The 20489-nt window shown below is 44.4% G+C and overlaps 1 protein-coding gene across 4 annotated transcripts in view; it reads left to right on the forward strand.

Annotated features, from left to right (window-relative positions):
* Positions 1-20489, forward strand: part of MEGF11 (multiple EGF like domains 11) — a 669285-nt gene that overhangs the window by 601532 nt on the left and 47264 nt on the right. For all 4 annotated transcript variants that reach the window (XM_081965210.1, XM_081965211.1, XM_081965212.1 and 1 more), the window contains 2 exons: positions 11379-11507; positions 19639-19767. In XM_081965210.1, the coding sequence (XP_081821336.1) occupies positions 11379-11507; positions 19639-19767 (258 nt within the window). The remainder of the gene's footprint in view (positions 1-11378; positions 11508-19638; positions 19768-20489) is intronic.

Raw genomic sequence — 20489 nt, forward strand, 5'->3', positions numbered from 1 at the left:
CCCCAGGTTTCAGGAGTTGTGGTCATGATTTACGGCTTGTTGTCCTCGAGCATTTTCTGCGCCCGGTTCATCTGAGAGCATAGCCGCATTCGGACATAAAGCTCAGCCTTGATTTAACACCATGAGAATAAGTCCGGAGATTAGGTTTGCTCTGCTCCTGTTCCTGGCCTTCTGCAGGGAAACGGGGGGAATACAAATGGCCATTTCAGGGGAACTGTGGCTTATCGGGTGGAATGGCCTTGCACTTTGGCTTTGCAACTATGGCTTGAAGTTGGCTTGTTGACAGCAAGTTTACTTCAGTTTTTCAGCATCCTTTCAAAAAAAAAAAGTGGCTCAGTGGATAAGACGCTGAGCTTGTCAATCAGAAAGGTCAACAGGTCGGCGGTTTGAATCCCCAGGGCTAATAAATCCAGGGCTAATAAATCAGACGAGAATATTATATTGAGAATCGTGATTAAATGAGTGACATTTGAAGAGACTATAATTTATGCATGGAGTGTTAAAATAGAACTGGCTCTATCCTTTTTATATAATGTTATTTCAGGGCAGTGATGTTTGCACAGTTGGCTTAGGTTCATATTCTGTTATTTAGGTGCCACACAGTAGTGAATAAAAGGGACGCGGTGGCTCAGTGGCTAAGACGCTGAGCTTGTCGATCAGAAAGGTCAGCAGGTCGGCAGTTCGAATCCCTAGCACCGTGTAACGGAGTGAGCTCCCGTTACTTGTCCCAGCTTCTGCCGACCTAGCAGTTCTACTTTCATGTAAAAATGAAAGTAGAAAAATAGGGACCGCCTTTGGTGGGAAGGGAACAGCGTTCCTTGCGCCTTCGGCGTTGAATCATGCCGGCCACATGACCACAGAGACATCTTCGGACAGCGCTGGCTCTTCGGCTTTGAAACAGAGATGAGCACCGCCCCCTAGAGTCAAGAATGACTAGCACTTACGTATGAAGGGAATCTTTACCTTTACCAAAAACAGAGCTAGACTTAATCAAATGCATAGAGAAACACAAACAGGGTTTTTGTGGTTGGGCCAGAGAAGGGACAAGAGTGTACAAGGAAAGGCGGTTTGTGCTTATAACAAACTATGGCCAGTTTGGTCTAATGGTTAAGGTATTGAGCTAGAAACCAGGAGTCTGTGAATTCTAGTACTGCCATGGAGAAAGGTTGAGCGGCCACAGTGAGCCGTTGGTTGGCTTAACAACTGCCAGTTGTAAAATCAAATTAGCCCCGTAACCAACCCATTTTATGACCTTCATGGGTTGATTTTTACGACCATCATAAGATTGGCCCATGACTGGCAGGAACCATTATGGTCGTAACTTTTTTTTTTTTTAAACAAAGTTTTATTGGTTTTTTTTAAATTTACAAGGAAAAAGGTAGTGGAAAGATATACAAATTTTGGCAGTTGCAAAATGTGGTAGGCGCCCCCTCCCTCCAAACTCATAGTATACATCTGAGTATAAAACATTAATACATAGTCATATATAATCAGCATATTAGTTCTATTTGTACTTTCAATCAATTTAATACATTGTAATATATAATCCACATGTTAATTCCATTACTACTTTCGGTCAGTTTATATCGATGAGATTTTCTTATTCATTTTTGTGATCTGAGCTTTCTTGATATTGCCCCTTCTCCCCCCGCTGGCAGAGCTCCGGCCCCTCCCGTGTCCTGCATATCCGTTGTAGAATCTTCTGTTTTTTCTAGGTGTATTTTGTTTTTTTCCATAAAGGCCTGTGCCTCTATGGGTGTGTTAATTCTAATTCTTGTCTCCTCCCAGAATATCAACATACCTTCAGGCATAAACCATCTAAACCACACCCCCTTCTGGTATAATTTATTCGCCAATTGCGAATAATTTTTCCTTTTCTCCCTAATTTTCTTGGGGATCTGCTTCAAGATAGTTATTTCCCTATCATGGTATGTCAGGGGCTGCCCCCTTTGTACACCCAGAATTTCGTCTCTTGTGCTTTTTCTAAGGAATTTAATATGTACCTCCCTGGGTACATTGTGTGTTCTGGCATAAGCTGAATTCACTCTATAAACCAGATCTATCTCCCATTCCATCTGTTGTTTTTCTTTGTGTATATATTCAGCCAAAATGTTTGTCATGATGTCCCTTATGTTTTCCCCATCTGCTTCTATCACATTTTGGAATCTAAGATAAAAGGACATTCTCTCAAATTCTGTTTTCATTTGTTGGGTATCAAGTTCTTTGTTCCCCTTCTGCACCGCTTCTACCCCCCCCCCCTCACCTCCGCCACCCCACCCTCCACAAGGTCCAGTCTCTGTGAGTTCTTATAAATTTGGACTTGGTTCTCTTTAATTTCTTCTTTCATTTCCTTTAATTGTTTCTTAATTTCCTCTTGGCCCTGTATGAGTTGCTGAAGCATTTGTTGCAAATCCATCTCTGTACTTTTAGGTTGCATCAGATCTGTAATCTTAGATTGTGTAGCAGGGCTGGATGTTGCTGATGTTGGGGCAGAGGTAGCAAAGCCAGGTTTTCCAGGGGGTGGTCTTTTAGGAGGCATAGTTTGTAAAATAAAGAGTTCAGTCAGTGTAGAGAATGGACAGCTGGAAAGGCAGGACAGCCAGATGAGTCCAGGAGGCAGAAGATCCAAGCAGGAGAGAATTTATCTAGTCAGCCTGGCAATAGAGTAAAATTTTTCCCCCAGAGAGTTCAAAGAATAACAATCCACAAGAGATTCTTCTAGGTAACACGGAGACAAAGACCGGAAGCCTGAATTTTTAAAGGTGGAGTCAGGTTTCACAGTTCATGAAGACAACGGAAGTGTGCCATCTTGCCCTGCCAGCTTCGGGCTCAGAGGCATAACAAAGTTCTCAAAGTTCCCAAAGTCCCCAGATCATCAGTAAATTATGGGGTTAAGTTCAATGAAGATCACTTTAAGCAAGGGTGTGGCATCATTAGTTGGCTCTCCCCCCTCCTCCTTCCCCTGGGGCTGAGAGCAAAATTGTTCCAAGCCGCCTGCCCGAGGGGGGGGGGAAATCCCCCTCCCTCCAGCCGCGCCTCCAAAGTTAGCCGAAAGTAAAAGTTTTAAAATGCTGAAAGGTTCTTCAAATCCACAAAGGGAGTGAAGGGGGGTAAGCACCTCACCACACCGCCGCTGCTTCCTTCTGCTTTTGACTTCCGGTTCCGGCGGCTGATGGCGACGGGCAACTCGTTTGCTCGCTCCGGCTCCCCGGTGGGCTTCCCCACTCCTTGGGGGGCACAGGACGCCCCGTAGAGGCGTCCTGCCGGAGGGGCGGCATCGCGGGGGATCCCTGCATCAGTGGCGGCTGGTGGGGGGCCCCCCGCCTCGCTCCAGGCACCTGGGAGCAGTATCGGAGGGCGCGTGAAGCGCTTTCGCAACAGGCTGATCGGAGAATGAAAAAGCATTATGGTCGTAACTTAAAGACCTGTATTTCTGTATTTTTCTATCCCTCCTGTAACATCATAAATTTGTCTTCCTCACACTGTGGTGTCTTTTGCCAGCCAAAATAATTATAAATGAATTATAAATATAAATCCTTTGCGTTAAAATAGCTGTCACCCACTCCTGAATTAGCATGACACCTGAATCAGCACTCTGTTTAATGACACACCTGATGAGGTCAGAATAACAGAAGTGCAGAGTTGGAAGGGCCCTTGGAGGTCTTCTAGTCCAACCCCTTGCAGAAACAGGAGACCCAATATCATTCTGGATAAATGACCGTCCAATCTCTTATTAAAAACCTCCAGTAATGGAGCACCCACAGCTTCTGGAGGCAAGTTGTTCCACTGGTTAATTATTCTCACTGTTAAGAAATTTCTCCTTAGGTCCAGGTTGCTGCTCTCCTTGATCAGTTTCCATCCATTGCTTCTTGCCCTACCCTCTGCTCTGATGCTTTGGAGAATAGGTTGATCCTCTCTCCTTTGTGGCAGCCCCTCAAATATTGGAATCCTGCTATCATGCCTTCAAGACAGATCATGCTTAGAAGGTCAAATAATCTTGGCCAGACCAAACGCAGGCATCCATTGTCTCTTCTCCTTGCAATGGACATCACTGTGATGTAAAACATTTTGTAGGAGACCAAACACTTAATTTTCTCTTTTCAGGAAGTGATGTCTGATTTCTTAGAAGAATCTATCTTATTTTTCAAAGTCTATAGCGGGTCTAATTATCTCATTAAGTCAAATTCTCTTTTTCTTGATTTCAATCTGTTGAGCGTCCCTGCTTTCCCTTTGAAATGTTGATCCAGCCAGCAGGATTTCCATCAAATATTCATGTTCTAATTAAAGACAATTGGTGTTGCAATTTATCATAATGGGCAAGCATACAAAATGATACATATTTTTCTGAAGAAAAAATATGAGAAAAGAAAGAGACGGAGGAGGAGGCAGTTCAATATTTTATTTGGGATTAACATAAAGTCCTCTTTTTTTTTCCCCTCTCCCAAGTTGAATTTATGATGGTGTATTTCTCTCGCCATCTCTTTTAATCGCGTTTCTTCAGCCTGGTTTGTTTCAGATGTAAATTGGTTTCCAAGTTTACAAAACTGCATCCCTCTTTGATCATTCCTCTAGTTGTGAAGAAGAAAATTTGAAAAATAACTAAATAAAGTAGAAATGATATATTGTAGAAAAGGTGGGTCTTGTGTTAAAGGCTGGGCAAAATAATTTTCAGATCTGGAGTCCTGATTGCTATTTTACAGCAAGAGTAGATAGAAGGTAGTGCATTCAGTTTTGGTCACCACACTATAAACAAGATGTTGAGACTCTAGAAAGAGTTCAGAGAAGAGCAACAAAGAGGATTAGGGGACTGGAGGCTAAAACATATGAGGAACGGTTGCAGGAACTGGGTACGTCTAGTTGAATGAAAAGAAGGACTAGGGGAGACATGATAGCAGTCTTCCAATATCTCAGGGGTTGCCACAAAGAAGAGGGAGTCAAACTATTCTCCAAAGCACCTAAGGCAGAGATGGCCATCCTTTGGGCCTGACATTAATGTTGCCAGACTATACTGCATAAGTATAGATCTATTCTGTGAGCTGCTAGGAAGGATCCGTCCTTGCTCTCTTTCTGGCCACTAGACATTCGAAGCTCCACTGTCTCTTTGCCCTCTGGAAGCAGCCCCTCCCTCCGGCCACCCAGGACTGCCTTCCGCCACACAGACAACTTTACGGTTCAGTGGCGTGATTCCGATTGACAAAACAAGGAGAAAGCTAGGTTGATTTTGACATTGTGACCTAACTAATGTAAGGTATCTGATTTCGCATTGAAAATGCTGCTTAAGATTATGTTAATCATCTTTAAGGAGCTTTCTCCTAAATAAACCCTCTTAGATCAAGTCAATCATCATTTAATTACAGTGAGGAGAGGGTCTCCAAAGCACCTGAGGGCAGGACAAGAAGCAATGGGTGGAAACTAATCAAGGAGAGAAGCAACCTAGAACTGAGGAGAAATTTCCTGATAGTGAGAACAGTTAACCGGTGGAACAGAAGTTGCCTCCAGAAGCCATGGGGGCTCCGTCATTGGAGGTTTTCAAGAAGAGATTGGAAAGTCATGTGTCCGGAATGGTATAGGGCCCTGATGGTGAACCTTTTCGGCACTGAGTGCCCAAACTGGGCTATGCATGCATGCGCATGCATTTGCGTGTGCCAGAGCATCACAAACCTGAAGACAGGCTGGCCATTGTGGGTGCCTGGTTTTGGGGCATTTTTCATGCTGTTTTCAGGCCATTTTTGGGGTAGTTTTCAGGCAGTTTTCAGGTCGTTTTCTGGGCCATTTCTAGGCCATTTTTGGGCTGTTTTCATGCTGTTTTCGGGTTGTTTTTTGGGCTGTTTTCTGTGTGTGCGCCAGAAGCTAGAAGGGCAACTGGCAACGGCGCACGTGCCCACAGAGAGGGCTCTGCATGCCACCTCTGGCATGCGTGCCATATGTTTGTCATCACGGGGTACAGGGCCTTCTGCTTGAGCAGGGGATTGGACTAGAAGACCTCTAAGGTCCCTTCAAACTCTGTTATTCTGCGATTCTACGATACGTAAGAGTTGGAAGAGGCTTAGAGGATTATCTATATCAGAGGTGTCAAATCTGCGTTGTCATGGCATCATCACATGATATACCGTGACTTTTTTTCCCTTTGGGTAAACCGGGCATGGGCGTGTCCAGAGCATGACGCGTCCAGCCCGCGGGCTGTGAGTTTGGCAGCCGTGATCCTGAAGAGGGGTGGGATCCTACCGGTTTAACAACCGGTTCGCTGACCACACACAATGCATTTGAAGACTTACCTTCTGCTGCAGCCCTGGTGGAAAACAGCCAAGGTGCGGCAATCAGTTCTCCCACGTCAATCAGCTGGGCTTCCGAAAAGGGAATACAGGGGAGTATAGCGCAGGGGCGAGCGGACGGGCCCAGCTGAAAGTCGGACCTACTGGTTTGCCCGAACCGATCCAAACCGATAGAATCTCACCTCTGATCCTGAATAGATAGTCATCCAGCCTGTTTGAACAGGTCTTGTGAAGGAGAGTTCACAATTTGCATTTAAGTCCAGTGGACATGAAATACAAGGAGTAGCGTCGGCCGTGCCTCATTCAGTATCCAAGAAAGGAAACCCCCAACTCCAATTAGTTAGGGAAAAGATACTTTTACTGGACATGAAATGAAAACAGCGAAAGTGAAGCAAGACCTGAAGCAAAAAAACGGCAAACTTGTACATATCAAACGTTTGCCCAAATCCCTCCCCCCCAGTTACCCCGACCCAATGTCCAATCTCCAGCTCTCAAAGATGTCATGTGGGGCACATCTTCAAGTGGCCTCATTCAGTTGGTATGCAGAGACGCTTGGCCTTGACCAAACCCAAACACGAGCCATCAGCATGCGCAGAAGATAGTGAGAACAAACCTCCCTTCATGGTATCTCCTCCAGCACCTAGTTCCCCTCCCCCAAATACCATGAGCCCCCACCCTCCCCATTACTATGGCAGCCGATAGCCAGCATGCAAAGTAGAGACTGACAACCAGGGTGACTCTCCAGAAAATGTAACATTTTCCATCTTTTGTCATGCTAAAAATTACATCCTGGTAGTAAATTTTGGAGCTATGGAAGCCACATCTAAAGCTTTCAGGAGCTAACGGTGGCCCTCAGATTATGCATGTCTGATCTGCGGCAGGTAGTAAAAGGGGCCACTTTAGCTAGAAATAATATATTTCCAAGTATTTTTAATAGCCATGTAAGGAATCTGAGCCATAAATCATGATAGTTGCAGGAAGGCATCTGAAATTTTAATAGCACGGGAATGCAGTCCTTTTTCAGAACTTTAATAACAAATTAGCATTGCGGTTGTATCTGCCCATTCCGACTTAAACAGAATATTTTTGTCCTTCTCTCGAAATTCTTAGATCCATCAATTACGGACGTGCTTGAGATTCACAAGTTTGGTAGGAGTTTAATGGTTTGTGAGAAGTATGAACTTTTTTGAAGGCTTCCACTTCAGCTTTATGGGATCTTGGAGAATGAAGATTTATTAGATAGAAGTCTACCATGATACGGAACTCATTTCCCAAGGCAGTTGGGTTTTGCATAATATTTGCTGTATTTTGATGAAGCGGTTTTGCATCCGGGCAGAATGGTTGCTTTGCTGAAATGTCTGATATATCACAAAGCCGCACTTTGACCAATCATGGGACGTTGTAAATTATAGTTAGAAACAGAGAGATAAAAGAGCAGAGATAATAAATAAAAGCACTAAGCCATTAAATTACTCTTTAATGTTAACATTGCAGAGATGAAAAGAGCGAGTACAAGGAAAAGCATCATGAAATAAGTAATATTAGTTTAAACACAGGCAAAGTTGAGGCCGTACATAACTCATTTGTATGGAGCGCGCAATGTTGAGACTATCACTGGGTCCTTTTTGCACAGACAAATCAATCTTCTAGAACAGTCCATGAAAATGACCTGCTGAGTCTTGACACATTGGTAGACATGAGCGCGTATTCAAATAATAAATCCTGTAACATCTGGGAGTCTCTTTGTAATCCAAGCTAACGTTTATGACTCCAATGTAGAAAGCATAGAGCAGTGATGGCAAAACTTTTTGGCACCGAGTGCCCAAACTGCAACATGCGTGCCGGAGCACCAAAGAAACCCACAAGACCAGCTGGCTGGCACATGCATGCCTGTTTTGGGGGCCATTTTCAGACCGTTTCAGGCCGTTTTGGGGCTGATTTTGGAGTGTTTTTAGGTCAAAAATGGCCCAGAAAATGGCCTGGAAAATGGCCCAAACCAGCCCAAAAAACGGCCTGAAAATGGGTCCAAAAATGGCCCCAAAACAGGCTGGAAGTGGCCTAGAAAGCGGCCCAAAAAACAGCCTGTTTTCTGGCCATTTCCTGCCGTTTTTTGGTGCTCTGGTCACCGCGAGAACCATCTGGCAAAGTCATGCGTGCCTATAGTGAGGGCTCTGCGTGCCACAGTTTTGCCATCACAGGCATAAAGGATGGAATCATAGGGCTGGAAGGGACTTGAAGGTCTTCTAGTCCAGTGATGGTGAACCTTTTCATCACCAAGTGCCAAAAAGGTTGCATGGAAAGGTTGCGCCTGCACTCATCGGGGCCATGCTCCAGAAAAGCCGAACCTCCGGGTTCTAGTGCATATGCTGCCTGACGATCGGCTGGCTGCCGCGCATGTGCATGCCGGTTTTCGGCACTACCACGCACACGAAGGGATCACACTCCGGAAAAGCTGAACTTTTGGGTTCTGGTGCAACATGCGCACCTGGGAATCAGCTGGTCAGCATGCATGCTCCCATCAGTTTTCAGCATTGCTGAGCACGTGAAGGACAGCTGATCATCGCACATCCATGCGCACCAGAAACCCAGAAGACAAACAGGCAAGGCTGCACATGCCGTGCAACATGGTTTTGTGTGCCATTTTGGGCACACCTGCCATAGGTTCGCCATCACAGTTCTAGTTAAGCCGCCTGGTCAAGGCAGGAGCCCAAACACCATCCCAGTCAAATGGCTATACCAGGGGTGGGTTCCAGCCAGTTCTAAGCTCTTCTATAGAAGAGGTTCCACAAATCTACAGTGCCGTTTCTAACTTGACAGCTTTAAGACTTGTACACTTCAATGCCATAGTTCCTGAGCCAACATGACTGGAGGAGGAATTCTGGGAGTTGAAGTCCACAAGTCTTAAAGCTGTCAAGTTTGAACACCCCTGGGGTTTTTTTTTTATCTAAAGGGTTAGGGGTGCAAGGGTCTTGTAACTTGATAGCTTTAAGACTTGCATGTTCAAATGCCAGAGTTTCTGAGTGAACATTTTGGTTGCTAAGCAAGAGCCTTGTTAAGTGAGTTTCACCACATTTTACAAATTGGCCACGCCCACCCGGTCTCCTGGCTGGCAAGGCACTCCCATCCGGTCACATGGCTGGCAAGCCACTCCCACCTGGTCACATGGCCGGCAAGCCACTCCCACAAAGCAGGCCACACCTACAGAAGAGGTTCTAAAAATTTGAAACCCACCACTGGGCTCTACAGTCTCTTCTTAAAAGCCTCCAGTGATGGAGCATTCAAAACTTCTGAAGGCAACTTCAGTTCCACTGGTCGATTGCTCTCACTGTTAGGAAATTTCTCCTTAGTTCCAGGTTGCTTCTCCCCTTGATTAGTTTCCATCCGTTGCTTCTTGTCCTGCCTTCGGGTGCTTTGGAGAATAGGCTGATCCACTCTTCTCTGGACAGCCTAATTCAGGGGTGTCAAACTCAAGCCCCGCTTGAGGGATAGGAGGGGAGGGGGAACAGGAGGAGAGAAAGAAGGAATGGAAAGGGGAAGGAGGAGAAGGAGAGAGGAAGGGGAAGTAGAGAAAAGAAGGAGGACAGAGGGAAGAAAGGAGGTAGGGAGGAGGAGGAGGGAAGGAGAAGAAAGTGATGGATAAGGTACAAATATAATGTATGGAGAGCAGACGAGCCAATAATTGTTTTTGGGAGTTGATGGTAAGATAAACTGATGTAAACATTTAATAATACAATACGATGTTGGCTATGTAATTGTATCCATGTGATTATATGTTATGAAAATGAAAACATAAAAAACTTTATATATATATATAAAAAAAATCTCAAGCCTTGTGGACCGGATCCAGCCCAAGGGGTGCTTAGATCCAGCCCATGGGGCCGGCCTGGAAACAGCAAAGACTGGCCCTTGGAGCCTCTGCCAGCAAAAATGGAGCTCCGTTTTCACTGGCAGAGGGCTATCAAAAGAAACTAAAAGCAAAATAAAAGGAGAAATGTTTCCCCTTTTGCATTTGACCATGCAAGAAGGGACAGGAAAGGAGAGAGGGGAAGAGGAAAAACAATGAAAAAGAAGGGAGGATGGGAAGAGAGCAAGGGAGGAAAAATAAGGAAAGAGGGGAAGGAAGAAGGAAGAAGAAAGGAGAATGAAGAGGGAAGGGAAGGGAAGGGAAGGGAGGGAGGAAGGAAGGAAGGAAGGAAGGAAGGAAGGAAGGAAGGAAGGAAGGAAGGAAGGAAGGAAGGAAGGAAGGAAGGAAGGAAGGAAGGAAGGAAGGAAGGAAGATATAATGGGGGGAGTATCTCAGGGAAGAACTGCCTTAGCACTTGTCCACCAAAGGTGCCCCTGATATGAGTCTCATGTCACACCCACCATGGCGATCTGCCCCCCCCCCTAGCCATGCCACACACACACACACACACACACACACACACACACACACACACAGACACACACACACACATGGCCCTCCGAGGTCAAACACAACCCTGATGCAGCCCTCAATGAAATCAATCTTGACAACCTTGGCCTAAGTGCTGGAAGACAGTTATATCTCCCTTTCCTCTTTGATAGGCTAGACATAACCTAGCTAATAAATCTGACACAGAACTAGTAACATGTGTTCCAGTGGTTTTTATCCTGCCAACATCTGTCCAGCCCTTTCTTGAACACCTTCCAGGGACAGCTGTACTTAGACTGCCTTGCAACAGCAGAAGCGGAGATCACGAAGTTTTAAAAAAGGTAAATCTGATTTTAGACAGGGTCACAGCTGGCATAGCAGTCTAAGGTGGTGAACTGTCCACCTGCACTTCTGCAGAGCGAGTTGAGTTCCTGAATTTCTAACAGTCTACGAATTTGGTTCCTCGTGGGCAGGACAACCCCCTTCAACACAAGGTTTTTCATACAGAACGTCCAAATGAAAATCTTGTCTGGATTAAATATCAGTTTCTTTCCCTCTACTCATTGTACAAAGGCAGGAACTGGTAGAAGGTCAACCCAAAGTCAATGCCCAACTCCTCGGAGAGCCACTTCTTCAACACTACACAAGCGTGGTGAGCTTCAAGAGGAGGTCCAACACAACGCAACCTTAATAGCTTGCTTTTGTCTCCACAGTGTGTCCAAGTGGAAGATACGGAAAAGACTGTGCGGAGTTGTGCTTGTGTACAAACAACGGGACCTGCACTCCTACGGATGGCTCTTGCCAGTGTTTCCCAGGATGGATCGGCAAAGATTGCTCACAAAGTAAGAGAAACCTGTAATCTTTTGAGTTTGCATACCATGGCAGCAATTTTCTTTTGAGGTTACCAATGTGGCGTTGTTGTTGCCCAATTGAAGCTGACAAGCAGCACTTCTGGTCACTAATAGCCTGATCAAAGGGAAACTCCCAAACTACACTGTGTAATTTACTCCTGATGAAAAATAAGACAGAATTAAGTTTCAACTGACTTGCCTCTAATTCCAATATCACCTCCCTGATGCTATCTGGCAATGTTGGGGGTGACAAAGCTGCTTTTTGTTGAACTTGTTGTTGTTAGTTGCGAAGTCGTGTCCGACCCATCACGACCCCATGGACAACGTTCCTCCGGGCCTTCCTGTCCTCTACCATCCACCAGAGTCCATTCAAGCTCAAGCTGACTGTTTCAGTGACTCTATCTAGCCACCTCATTCTCTGCCGTCCCTTTCTTCTTTTGCCCTCAATCTTTCCCAGCATGAGGCTCTTCTCCAGGGAGTCCTTCTTCCTTCTCATTATGGTGGCCAAAGTACTTGAGTTTCCTCTTCAGGATCTGGCCTTCTAAAGTCAGGGTTGATCTCCTCTAGGACTGACTGGTTTGATTGCCTACCGATATATATTTAGGGGTAAATAGGTAGGTTTTAATTTCAAGTATATTTTTGGCAGAAACCACTTATTTTGGTTCACTTTTTTTCATGCATTCTCAGCACCTGCTTAACTTGATTGTGAGTTAACCCATCTTCAAGATCTGCATACTACATGGCTGCATACTTTTTTTCAAATGAGCAGGATTGAGACCAAAATAACCATTAACCATAGTTACTGCAATCCATGCTTAGTATGTTAGAATCATAGGCCCAGAAGGGACCTTGGAGGTCTTCTAGTCCAACCCCATGATCAAGGTAGAAGACCTTATACAATACCAGTGACCAATGAATGCATCTGGTAGATCTTTACTTGAACACAACCACGGAGAAGATAAATAATTTCTTGAAGTGTCTTGAAACTGTTGAGGGATAACAATATATTTATAAGTAGCCCTCGACTTACAACTGCTTGTTTCGTGACCATTCAAAGTTACAGCAGCACTGGAAAACTGTTGGCAACTGGTTTTCACACTTACGACCGTTGTATCATCCCTATGGTCACGTGATCAAAATTCGACCGCTCGGCAGCTGATTCGTATTTATGACGGTTGCAGTGTCCTGAAGTCACATCATCCCTGACCAGCAAAGTCAACGGGGAAGACTGATTCACTTAACAACAGTGTTACTAAGGTGACAATGGCAGTGATTCACTTAACAACTGTAGCAAGAAAGGTTGCAAAAGGGGGCGAAACTCACTTAACAGCAGAATTCTTGGACTCCATTGTGGTCGTAAATCGAGGACTACCTGTATTCCCAACCCTGCAGATTAGGTTAAGGGAAATCTCTTAAGTGGGAAGCGGGTGAATAATCCGCTTTTTCTGAACCCGAGATAATTGTTATTGGTGCAATCTGGTTCTCGTCTAAATCTTCCCTATAAAAATTGCCCTTCATTCATGTATCTTATTGGAAATGCCTGACTGGATATTTCATGTCAATGGTTGTTTAATCAAAAGCTTCCTGTCGGGACACGCAGCCCATTTTATTGGTTCTTGAAGAACTTCATTGCTAGAATTACTCGTGAATAGTCTATTAATTGCCCCCAAAGAGGTTCTCCTAATTACTGCTTAATGATAATTTGTAGAGGTAGGGATTTAATTACGAAATCCTTCCTATACCCCCCCCCCCATAGGACATTATTTCACTTCATAAATATGGGACGCATAAAAGGGTAGGAGAGACAGGAAGACCCTTTAATACGATTCTCCCACCATGCCAGGAACAGAAATAAGGGACAGTTAAGAGAGCCATGGAAAAAATAATAATTACAACTAGTTGTTCATTGCTCATTTCCCAGCTGTGCTCAACAGGAAGAAACAGAAGGGCACGACCTAAAGGCAGGAAGCCTTTAATTAAGGTTGGAAGGGATCTTAGTTGGAGATTTATTTCCGAATAAACATCATAGAAAACTCTGGGCATGGCTCTCCACCGTAGAAATGCTGCATGAAGAGCGGGACAGGCATAAGACTTTGAATTTAATTTCCATTGGGAGCTGATGCCATGGTGATGTTTTTTGGGAGAGAAAAACGGTGTTTCAAACTCATGTACACACTACACTCTACACAATTAGATTATTCGTATGGTCTCCATTAGAGAGTGGGTTGGTAGCCTCATAATCAGGAGCGGTGGTAAGATTCATTTTTTTTTTACTACCGGTTCTGTGGGCGTGCCTTGGAGGGCTTAGCATTGCTTGTTGGGCGTGGCTTGTTGGGCGTGGCAGGGGAAGGATACTGCAAAATCTCCATTTCCTCCCCACTACAAGGGAAGGATACTGCAAAATCCCCATTCCCTCCCCACTCCAGGGGAAAGATACTGCAAAATCTCTATTCCCTCCCCACTCCAGGGGAAGGATACTGCAAAATCTCCATTCCCTCCCCACTCCAGGGGAAAGATACTGCAAAATCTCCATTCCCTCCCCACTCTAAGGGAAGGATACTGCAAAATCCCTATTCCCTCCCCACTCCAGGGGAAGGATACTGCAAAATCTCCATTCTCTCCCCACTCTAAGGGAAGGATACTGCAAAATCTCTATTCCCTCCCCACTCCAAGGGAAGAATACTGCAAAATCCCCATTCCCTCCCCACTCCAGGGGAAGGATACTGCAAAATCTCCATTCTCTCCCCACTCCAAGGGAAGAATACTGTAAAATCCCCATTCCCTCCCCACTCCAGGGGAAGGATACTGCAAAATCTCCATTCCCTCCCCACTCCAGGGGAAGGATACTGCAAAATCCCCATTCCCTCCCCACTCCAGGGGAAGGATACTGCAAAATCTCCATTCCCTCCACACTCCAGGGGAAGGATACTGCAAAATCTCCATTCACTCCCCACTCCAGGGGAAGGATACTGCAAAATCTCCATTCTCTCTCCACTCCAAGGGAAGAATACTGCAAAATCCCCATTCCCTCCCCACTCCAGGGGAAGGATACTGCAAAATCTCCATTCCCTCCCCACTCCAGAGGAAGGATACTGCAAAATCTCCATTCCCTCCCCAATAAAGGAATTTTTACTTTTTAATTGTTTATAAAATATATTTACTACAAGAAATTTTATTCCTTTTTGCAAATGTTTTCTTTGTGATGCACTATGTTGCTTTTAAGTGTTCAGACCAGGTTTATGTGTCTCAAAGTGGCTGCTTTTCTATGGGCAGGCCAGGTTGGTGCAAGGCAGCTTTGCCAGATTTAGTGTGTTTCACCCTGGTTGTTTAGGTAATTCTGAGGTGGTTGCTGGTTCTGTGAGCTTCCTGGCACTGTCCTTTATAATTTCCCACAATGCCTTGATGGTTTTTATTCCAGTGGCTTTTTCTTTCCTGTCCGTAGGTTTAGGGGGGAAAGCTGGTTTCATCTGCAGTCTTTAGGGGTGGGTGGGTTATTTTTTGGTGTTTTCCTGGCACTGTCATAGTTTGTGTGGGTGTGGGTTTGTAATGTCCCGCAGTTATCTACACATTAATAATGATCAAGAACTAATAATATTTCCTTCTACATTTTAGTGACCTTTCCTTACATAATTGGTGTTTTCTTTCATACTTTTGGATTTCTAATTTCTGTTTCTGTTAGTTAGCAATTGCTAAAACAAATCCCACATGAAAAAGTATTCAAAGTCTTCTTGATTTTAATTGTCAATTTATTTATTCCTGCACATTGTAATATTTATTCATTTTCATATCTCTGTTTTTCCACTGTTGTGCAAACACAATTCCAGCAGCTGCTAACATGTGCAAAATTAAGTATATTTTGTACTCCCTTTCAAATAGCCAACAAAATATTTCTGGTTTTAATTCCATATCTTGCTTTACCTTTGCTTCTAACCACTAACTTCTGAATAGCTTCTTGGACCGACCTAAGTACTGAACCTAATTCATATATTCCTGTTTTTTGGAACTGAGAACTAAATTTCAGAAAAAGGAAATCTGTATTGCTCTGGGAATCTACCTATGACATTCATTCTTGAACTAACTTCTTGGATGAAAGACTATATCTTTCCTGTTTCTTTATATCTTTCCTGTTTCTCATCCTTTCTGAAAAGACTGTACATTGTTGGTTGAAAGCAGAGGTCCCTTCTGTTACCCATAGTCCTCAGCTTACAACCACAATTGAGTCCAATATTGTTTTATTTCTTTTGCAGTTAGTATTATTTATTTTTGTACTTATTTTAATCTTATTTTAGTTCATCCATTGGGGCAAAGAATTCAGTGACATTGTCTTGGCCACTCCCACCCAGTCACATGACTGCCAAGCCACTCCCACCCGGTCACATGGCTGGGAAACCACTCCCGCCCGGTCACATGGCCAGCAAGCCACTCCCACAAAGCAGGCCACACCCACAGAGTAGGTTCCAACATTTTTTGAAACTCACCAATGGTGCACACACACCAGCTGCTCACCCAAATGGAGCTTCACGCTCTACCATGAGCACTCATTGCTCAGACAAGTGGAGTTGCACACATGTTCGCCCCACTGCTTGCACGGCTCAGTCCCAAATAGGCCACAGCCTGGTAATGATTGCAACGGTCCTTTTTCTCACTCTGATACCTCTGCAAATAATTGTACACAAAGACCCCAATAAATAATAAAGAAGCACCTTGGATTCCTAGCTGTACAATGTGCAGCAGCAGCCAAAAAAGCTAATACAATCCTGGGTTGTATAAACAGAGGCATAGAATCAAAGATCAGGCGAAGTATTAGTGCCGCTTTATCAAACCCACACCTGGAATTCTGCAACCAATTTTGGTCCCCATACTACAAAAAAGATGTTGAGACTTTGGAACAAATTCAGATAAGAGCAGCCAAGATGATTAAAGACCTGGAGACTAAACCATATGAAAGACGGCTGCAGGATTTGGGTCTGGCTAGGCTAAAGAAGAATTAGAGGTGACATGATAGCAGACTTCCAGTATTTGAGGGGCTGCCACAAAGAAGGGGGGGCAATTTATTCTCCAAAGCACTGGAGGGCAGGACAAGAAACAACGGATGGAAACTAACCAAAGAAGGAAGCAACCTGGAATTAAGGAGAAACTTCCTAACAGTGAGAACAATTAACCAGTGGAACAGCTTGCCACCAGAAATCATGGGCGATCCATCACTGGAGGTATTCAAGAAGAAACTAGACAGCCATATCTGAAATAGTAGGTTCTCCTGCTTGAGTAGGGGGCTGGACTAGAAGATCTCCAAGGTCCCTTCCAGTTCTGTTCAATTCTATTCTATTCTATTTTCTATATGAAAAGGGCGCTTTTCAGCCAAGAAACTATACCTATTTTACAAGACTTTAAAGTTGGCCAAGAGTTCTACTTGAATCTTTCACCCAGAAGAGGTTTTCCACTTAATACGCTGCCTTAATCCACCCAAAAGACCAACTTTTTTATTGTTTTAAAGGAAAGCCCATTCTTTTCAAAACTTTCCTGAAGAAATAATTAAGTGATTGACGATTTTGTGCGGTGAGTTCCATGTTGCTATAGACAGAAGGGAAATTATTTTGTGGTTCCTCTCGCGTGTAATTTACTTGTTAGAGTCTTAGAAGCACAGGTAGTCATTTTTTCTAAATTGCCTCGACGGAAGATTGACATCTGCGGATCCTGAAAGTAGCATTTTTGAAACAAGACTTTCGCCAGCAATGGGGCATTGCAGGAGACATCAGCCTGTCCCCAGAATGTTTCTCTTTTTTTCCATATTCACTGTGCAGCAGAGGGATATTAAACAGCATTTGTTGCAAAGTGATACAGTAGGGATTGGATAAAAACAGACAGCTGCAATTTTGCTTTTATTGTAGGTCTTCCACGAGTTCAATATGGCTGTCAATCAAAATAAAAATTAGGCAGGCTATCAATTTCGTGGGTGGTTACTTTTCAGAAAGGCTTGAGAAATCCCTCTGCATTCCTCCTAAATTGGGCCAGTGGCAAATATTTCATTTATAGATGATAGATAGATAGATAGATAGATAGATAGATAGATAGATAGATAGATAGATAGATAGATAGATAGATAGATGATAGATAGATAATAGTTGATAGATAGATGATAGATAGATAGATAGATAGATAGATAGATAGATAGATAGATAGATAGATAGATAAATAGATAATAGACAGACAGACAGAGACAGAGACAGAGACAGAGAAATATACAGATATATAGATAGTGATTTTGAAATGCCAGAATGTCCGGGTTGCTGGAAGCCAAGATGATTGGTTAAACAAGCCATCATACGCGTTTATTTGTGCACTTTATCCATCTCTTCACACTTAGACAGCTTAAAGTAATGTGGGAACTTGCTTAATGCTTGATGCAGTTCAGGACAGAATTTTCTTGCCCTAAAAATGCTGCATCAATTTCAGAAGAGCCAATAAATTCCATTTTCATTCCATTTTTATGTCTGACAGTTCCAAAATCTATTTCTCCCGTTTCTGCATCCATTTTTTGCACATAGCTGAGCACACTTTCCTTGCAACTTATTTTGTTAACACAATGCACCCTAATACACACACGTTCATGGCTTTTCCCCTAATAAAACAAGTTTGCACAGATTATTCAGAAATCCTTTTGTAGGCCTGCCTGTCCTGTAGGTTTTGGTGGCTTGGAGAACTGTCCGATGTGAAGCAGGGCTGATCTCTCAACATGCATCTGTTTCACTTCTGGCCCTTTTGTATCCTGGCCCTGCCATCCCAATGGGATAGATTTCAGTGCATGTACAGAGTGAATTTATTTCTTTGGAGGAAGATGCTGAAGTGTGGCTATTTGTTGAAAATAGTTAAAATAGTTTAAAGTGTCCAGTTCTGGTCACTGTAACACAAAAAATGGTGCTAAGACCCTAGAAAAGTGTGCAGAGAAGAGCAACAAAGGTGATCAGGAAACCAGAAGCTAAACCAGACAATGAATAGTTGCAGGAATTGAGAATGTCTAGTCTAGTGAAAAGAATAATTAGGGGGGGACATAATAGCAGTGTCCCAGTATTTGAGGGGCTGCCACAAAGATGAGAGGGTCACCCTATTCTCCAAAGTCCCTGAGGCACTAATGGGATTCAATTTTTTTACTTCCGGTTCTGTGGGCGTGGCTTGGTGTGGTGGTGGGGTGTCATGTGACTGAGTGGGTGTGGCCACTTTCCGCAAGGTGGGGCGGCACCTTGCTATGAGTGAAATTGAGCTGGCCATACCCACTCAGTCACGTGACCCCCACGCCCACCAAGCCACGCCCACAGAGCTGGCAGAAAAGGCTGCTCCTGTGGCCTGTCCCCTTATGGTCCTCCCTGCCCCCCACATCAAAGTACCTTAAAGGGACACCCTGTTAAAATTTCCGCTACTGATTCGCCCGAACCGGCTGAATGCCACCTCTGCCCTGAGGGCAGGTGAAAAAGCAATGGGTGGAAGATCATTAAATAGAGATTCCGCCTAGAATTAAGGAGAAATTTCCTTAAAATTGAGAAATTTCCTTTCTCAATTTCCATTGAGAACATCTAATCCCGTGATGGTGAATTTATGGCGTGCCACTGGTGGCACATGGAGCAGTGGTGGGTTGCAAGGGGTACGCCCCGATATCGGTTGCAACGGGATCCAGAACCCACCACTGACGTAGAGCCATTTCTGAGGGCCTGCGAGGCATTGTCCTGCCAGCTCCAGCATGCATGCGCATGCTGGCCAGCTGATTTTTGGCTTTGATTTTCAGCCGTTTTTGCCCTCCGAAGGCTTCCCTGAAGTTCGGGAACAGACTTCCGGTTTGTGCATTAAACTGTTTCTTGCCCTCTGGAGGCTTCAGGGAAGGTTCACCATCACTGATCTAATCAATGGAACCACTTGATTCCAGGAGTTGTGGGTGCTCCAACACTGGAGGTTTTCAAGAAGACTATCAACAACTAGAAAGGTACAGGGTCTCCTGCCTGAGCAGGGGTTGGTCTAGAAGACCTCCAAGGTCCCTTCCAACACTATTATTCTACCTTTGAAATACTTTTCGGTTTCAAGGATGGAAAGGTATATTCTCTTCTTCTCTCTCTCTCTCTCTCTCTCTCTCCAGCTTGTCCGGTGGGCTTTTGGGGAAGCGATTGCTTTCATTCGTGCAGTTGCCACAATGGCGGGACGTGCAGCCCCCACAACGGAGAATGCCGATGTACCCCTGGCTGGACGGGTCCCTTCTGTTCGCAGAGTAAGACTTTGAGAGGCTCCTGCTGGGAAGGTTTTCTGCATAAAGTGTGCACTGCCCCCTAGTGTCCGCTCTGAGCATTTTCGGAGTTGTTAAAAGTCTCCAAATCAGAGCAAATAAAACTCAGCAAACATAAATCAATCCTAACAAGTGAAACACACACACACACACACCCAAAAAGAGAGAATTACTTGATTTTATAGTGGCACATAGTGTTCTCCTTTGCCCAGCACAGATTCCCTGATTAGATACATGGTGGTTTTGGAAGCCTGAAAAACTCCTCAAAGTTGCAATTAAGAAATGGCAGGGCTGTTGGCTTTAGGAGAAACCTCTAAATCCTATTTGGGCTTGTTAACAGTCCAAACCAGCTTTTCCCAACCTTGGACATGTGGACTTCAACTCCCATAATTTAAGACATGTGGACTTTAAGACATGTGGACGTGTGGACTTCAACTCCCAGAACTGAAAGCTGGCTGGGGAATTCTGGGAGTTGAAGTCCAAACATCTTAAAGGATGCTGGCTGGGGAATTCTGGGAGTTGAAGTCCAAACATCTTAAAGGATGCTGGCTGGGGAATTCTGGGAGTTGAAGTCCAACCATCTTAAAGGATGCTTGCTGGGGAATTCTGGGAGTTGAAGTCCAAACATCTTAAAGGATGCTGGCTGGGGAATTCTGGGAGTTGAAGTCCAAACATCTTAAGGGATGCTGGCTGGGGAATTCTGGGAG

This window comes from Natrix helvetica (genome assembly GCF_964273705.1).
Source record: "Natrix helvetica genome assembly, chromosome: 12".
NCBI classification, from domain to species: Eukaryota; Metazoa; Chordata; class Lepidosauria; order Squamata; family Natricidae; genus Natrix; species Natrix helvetica.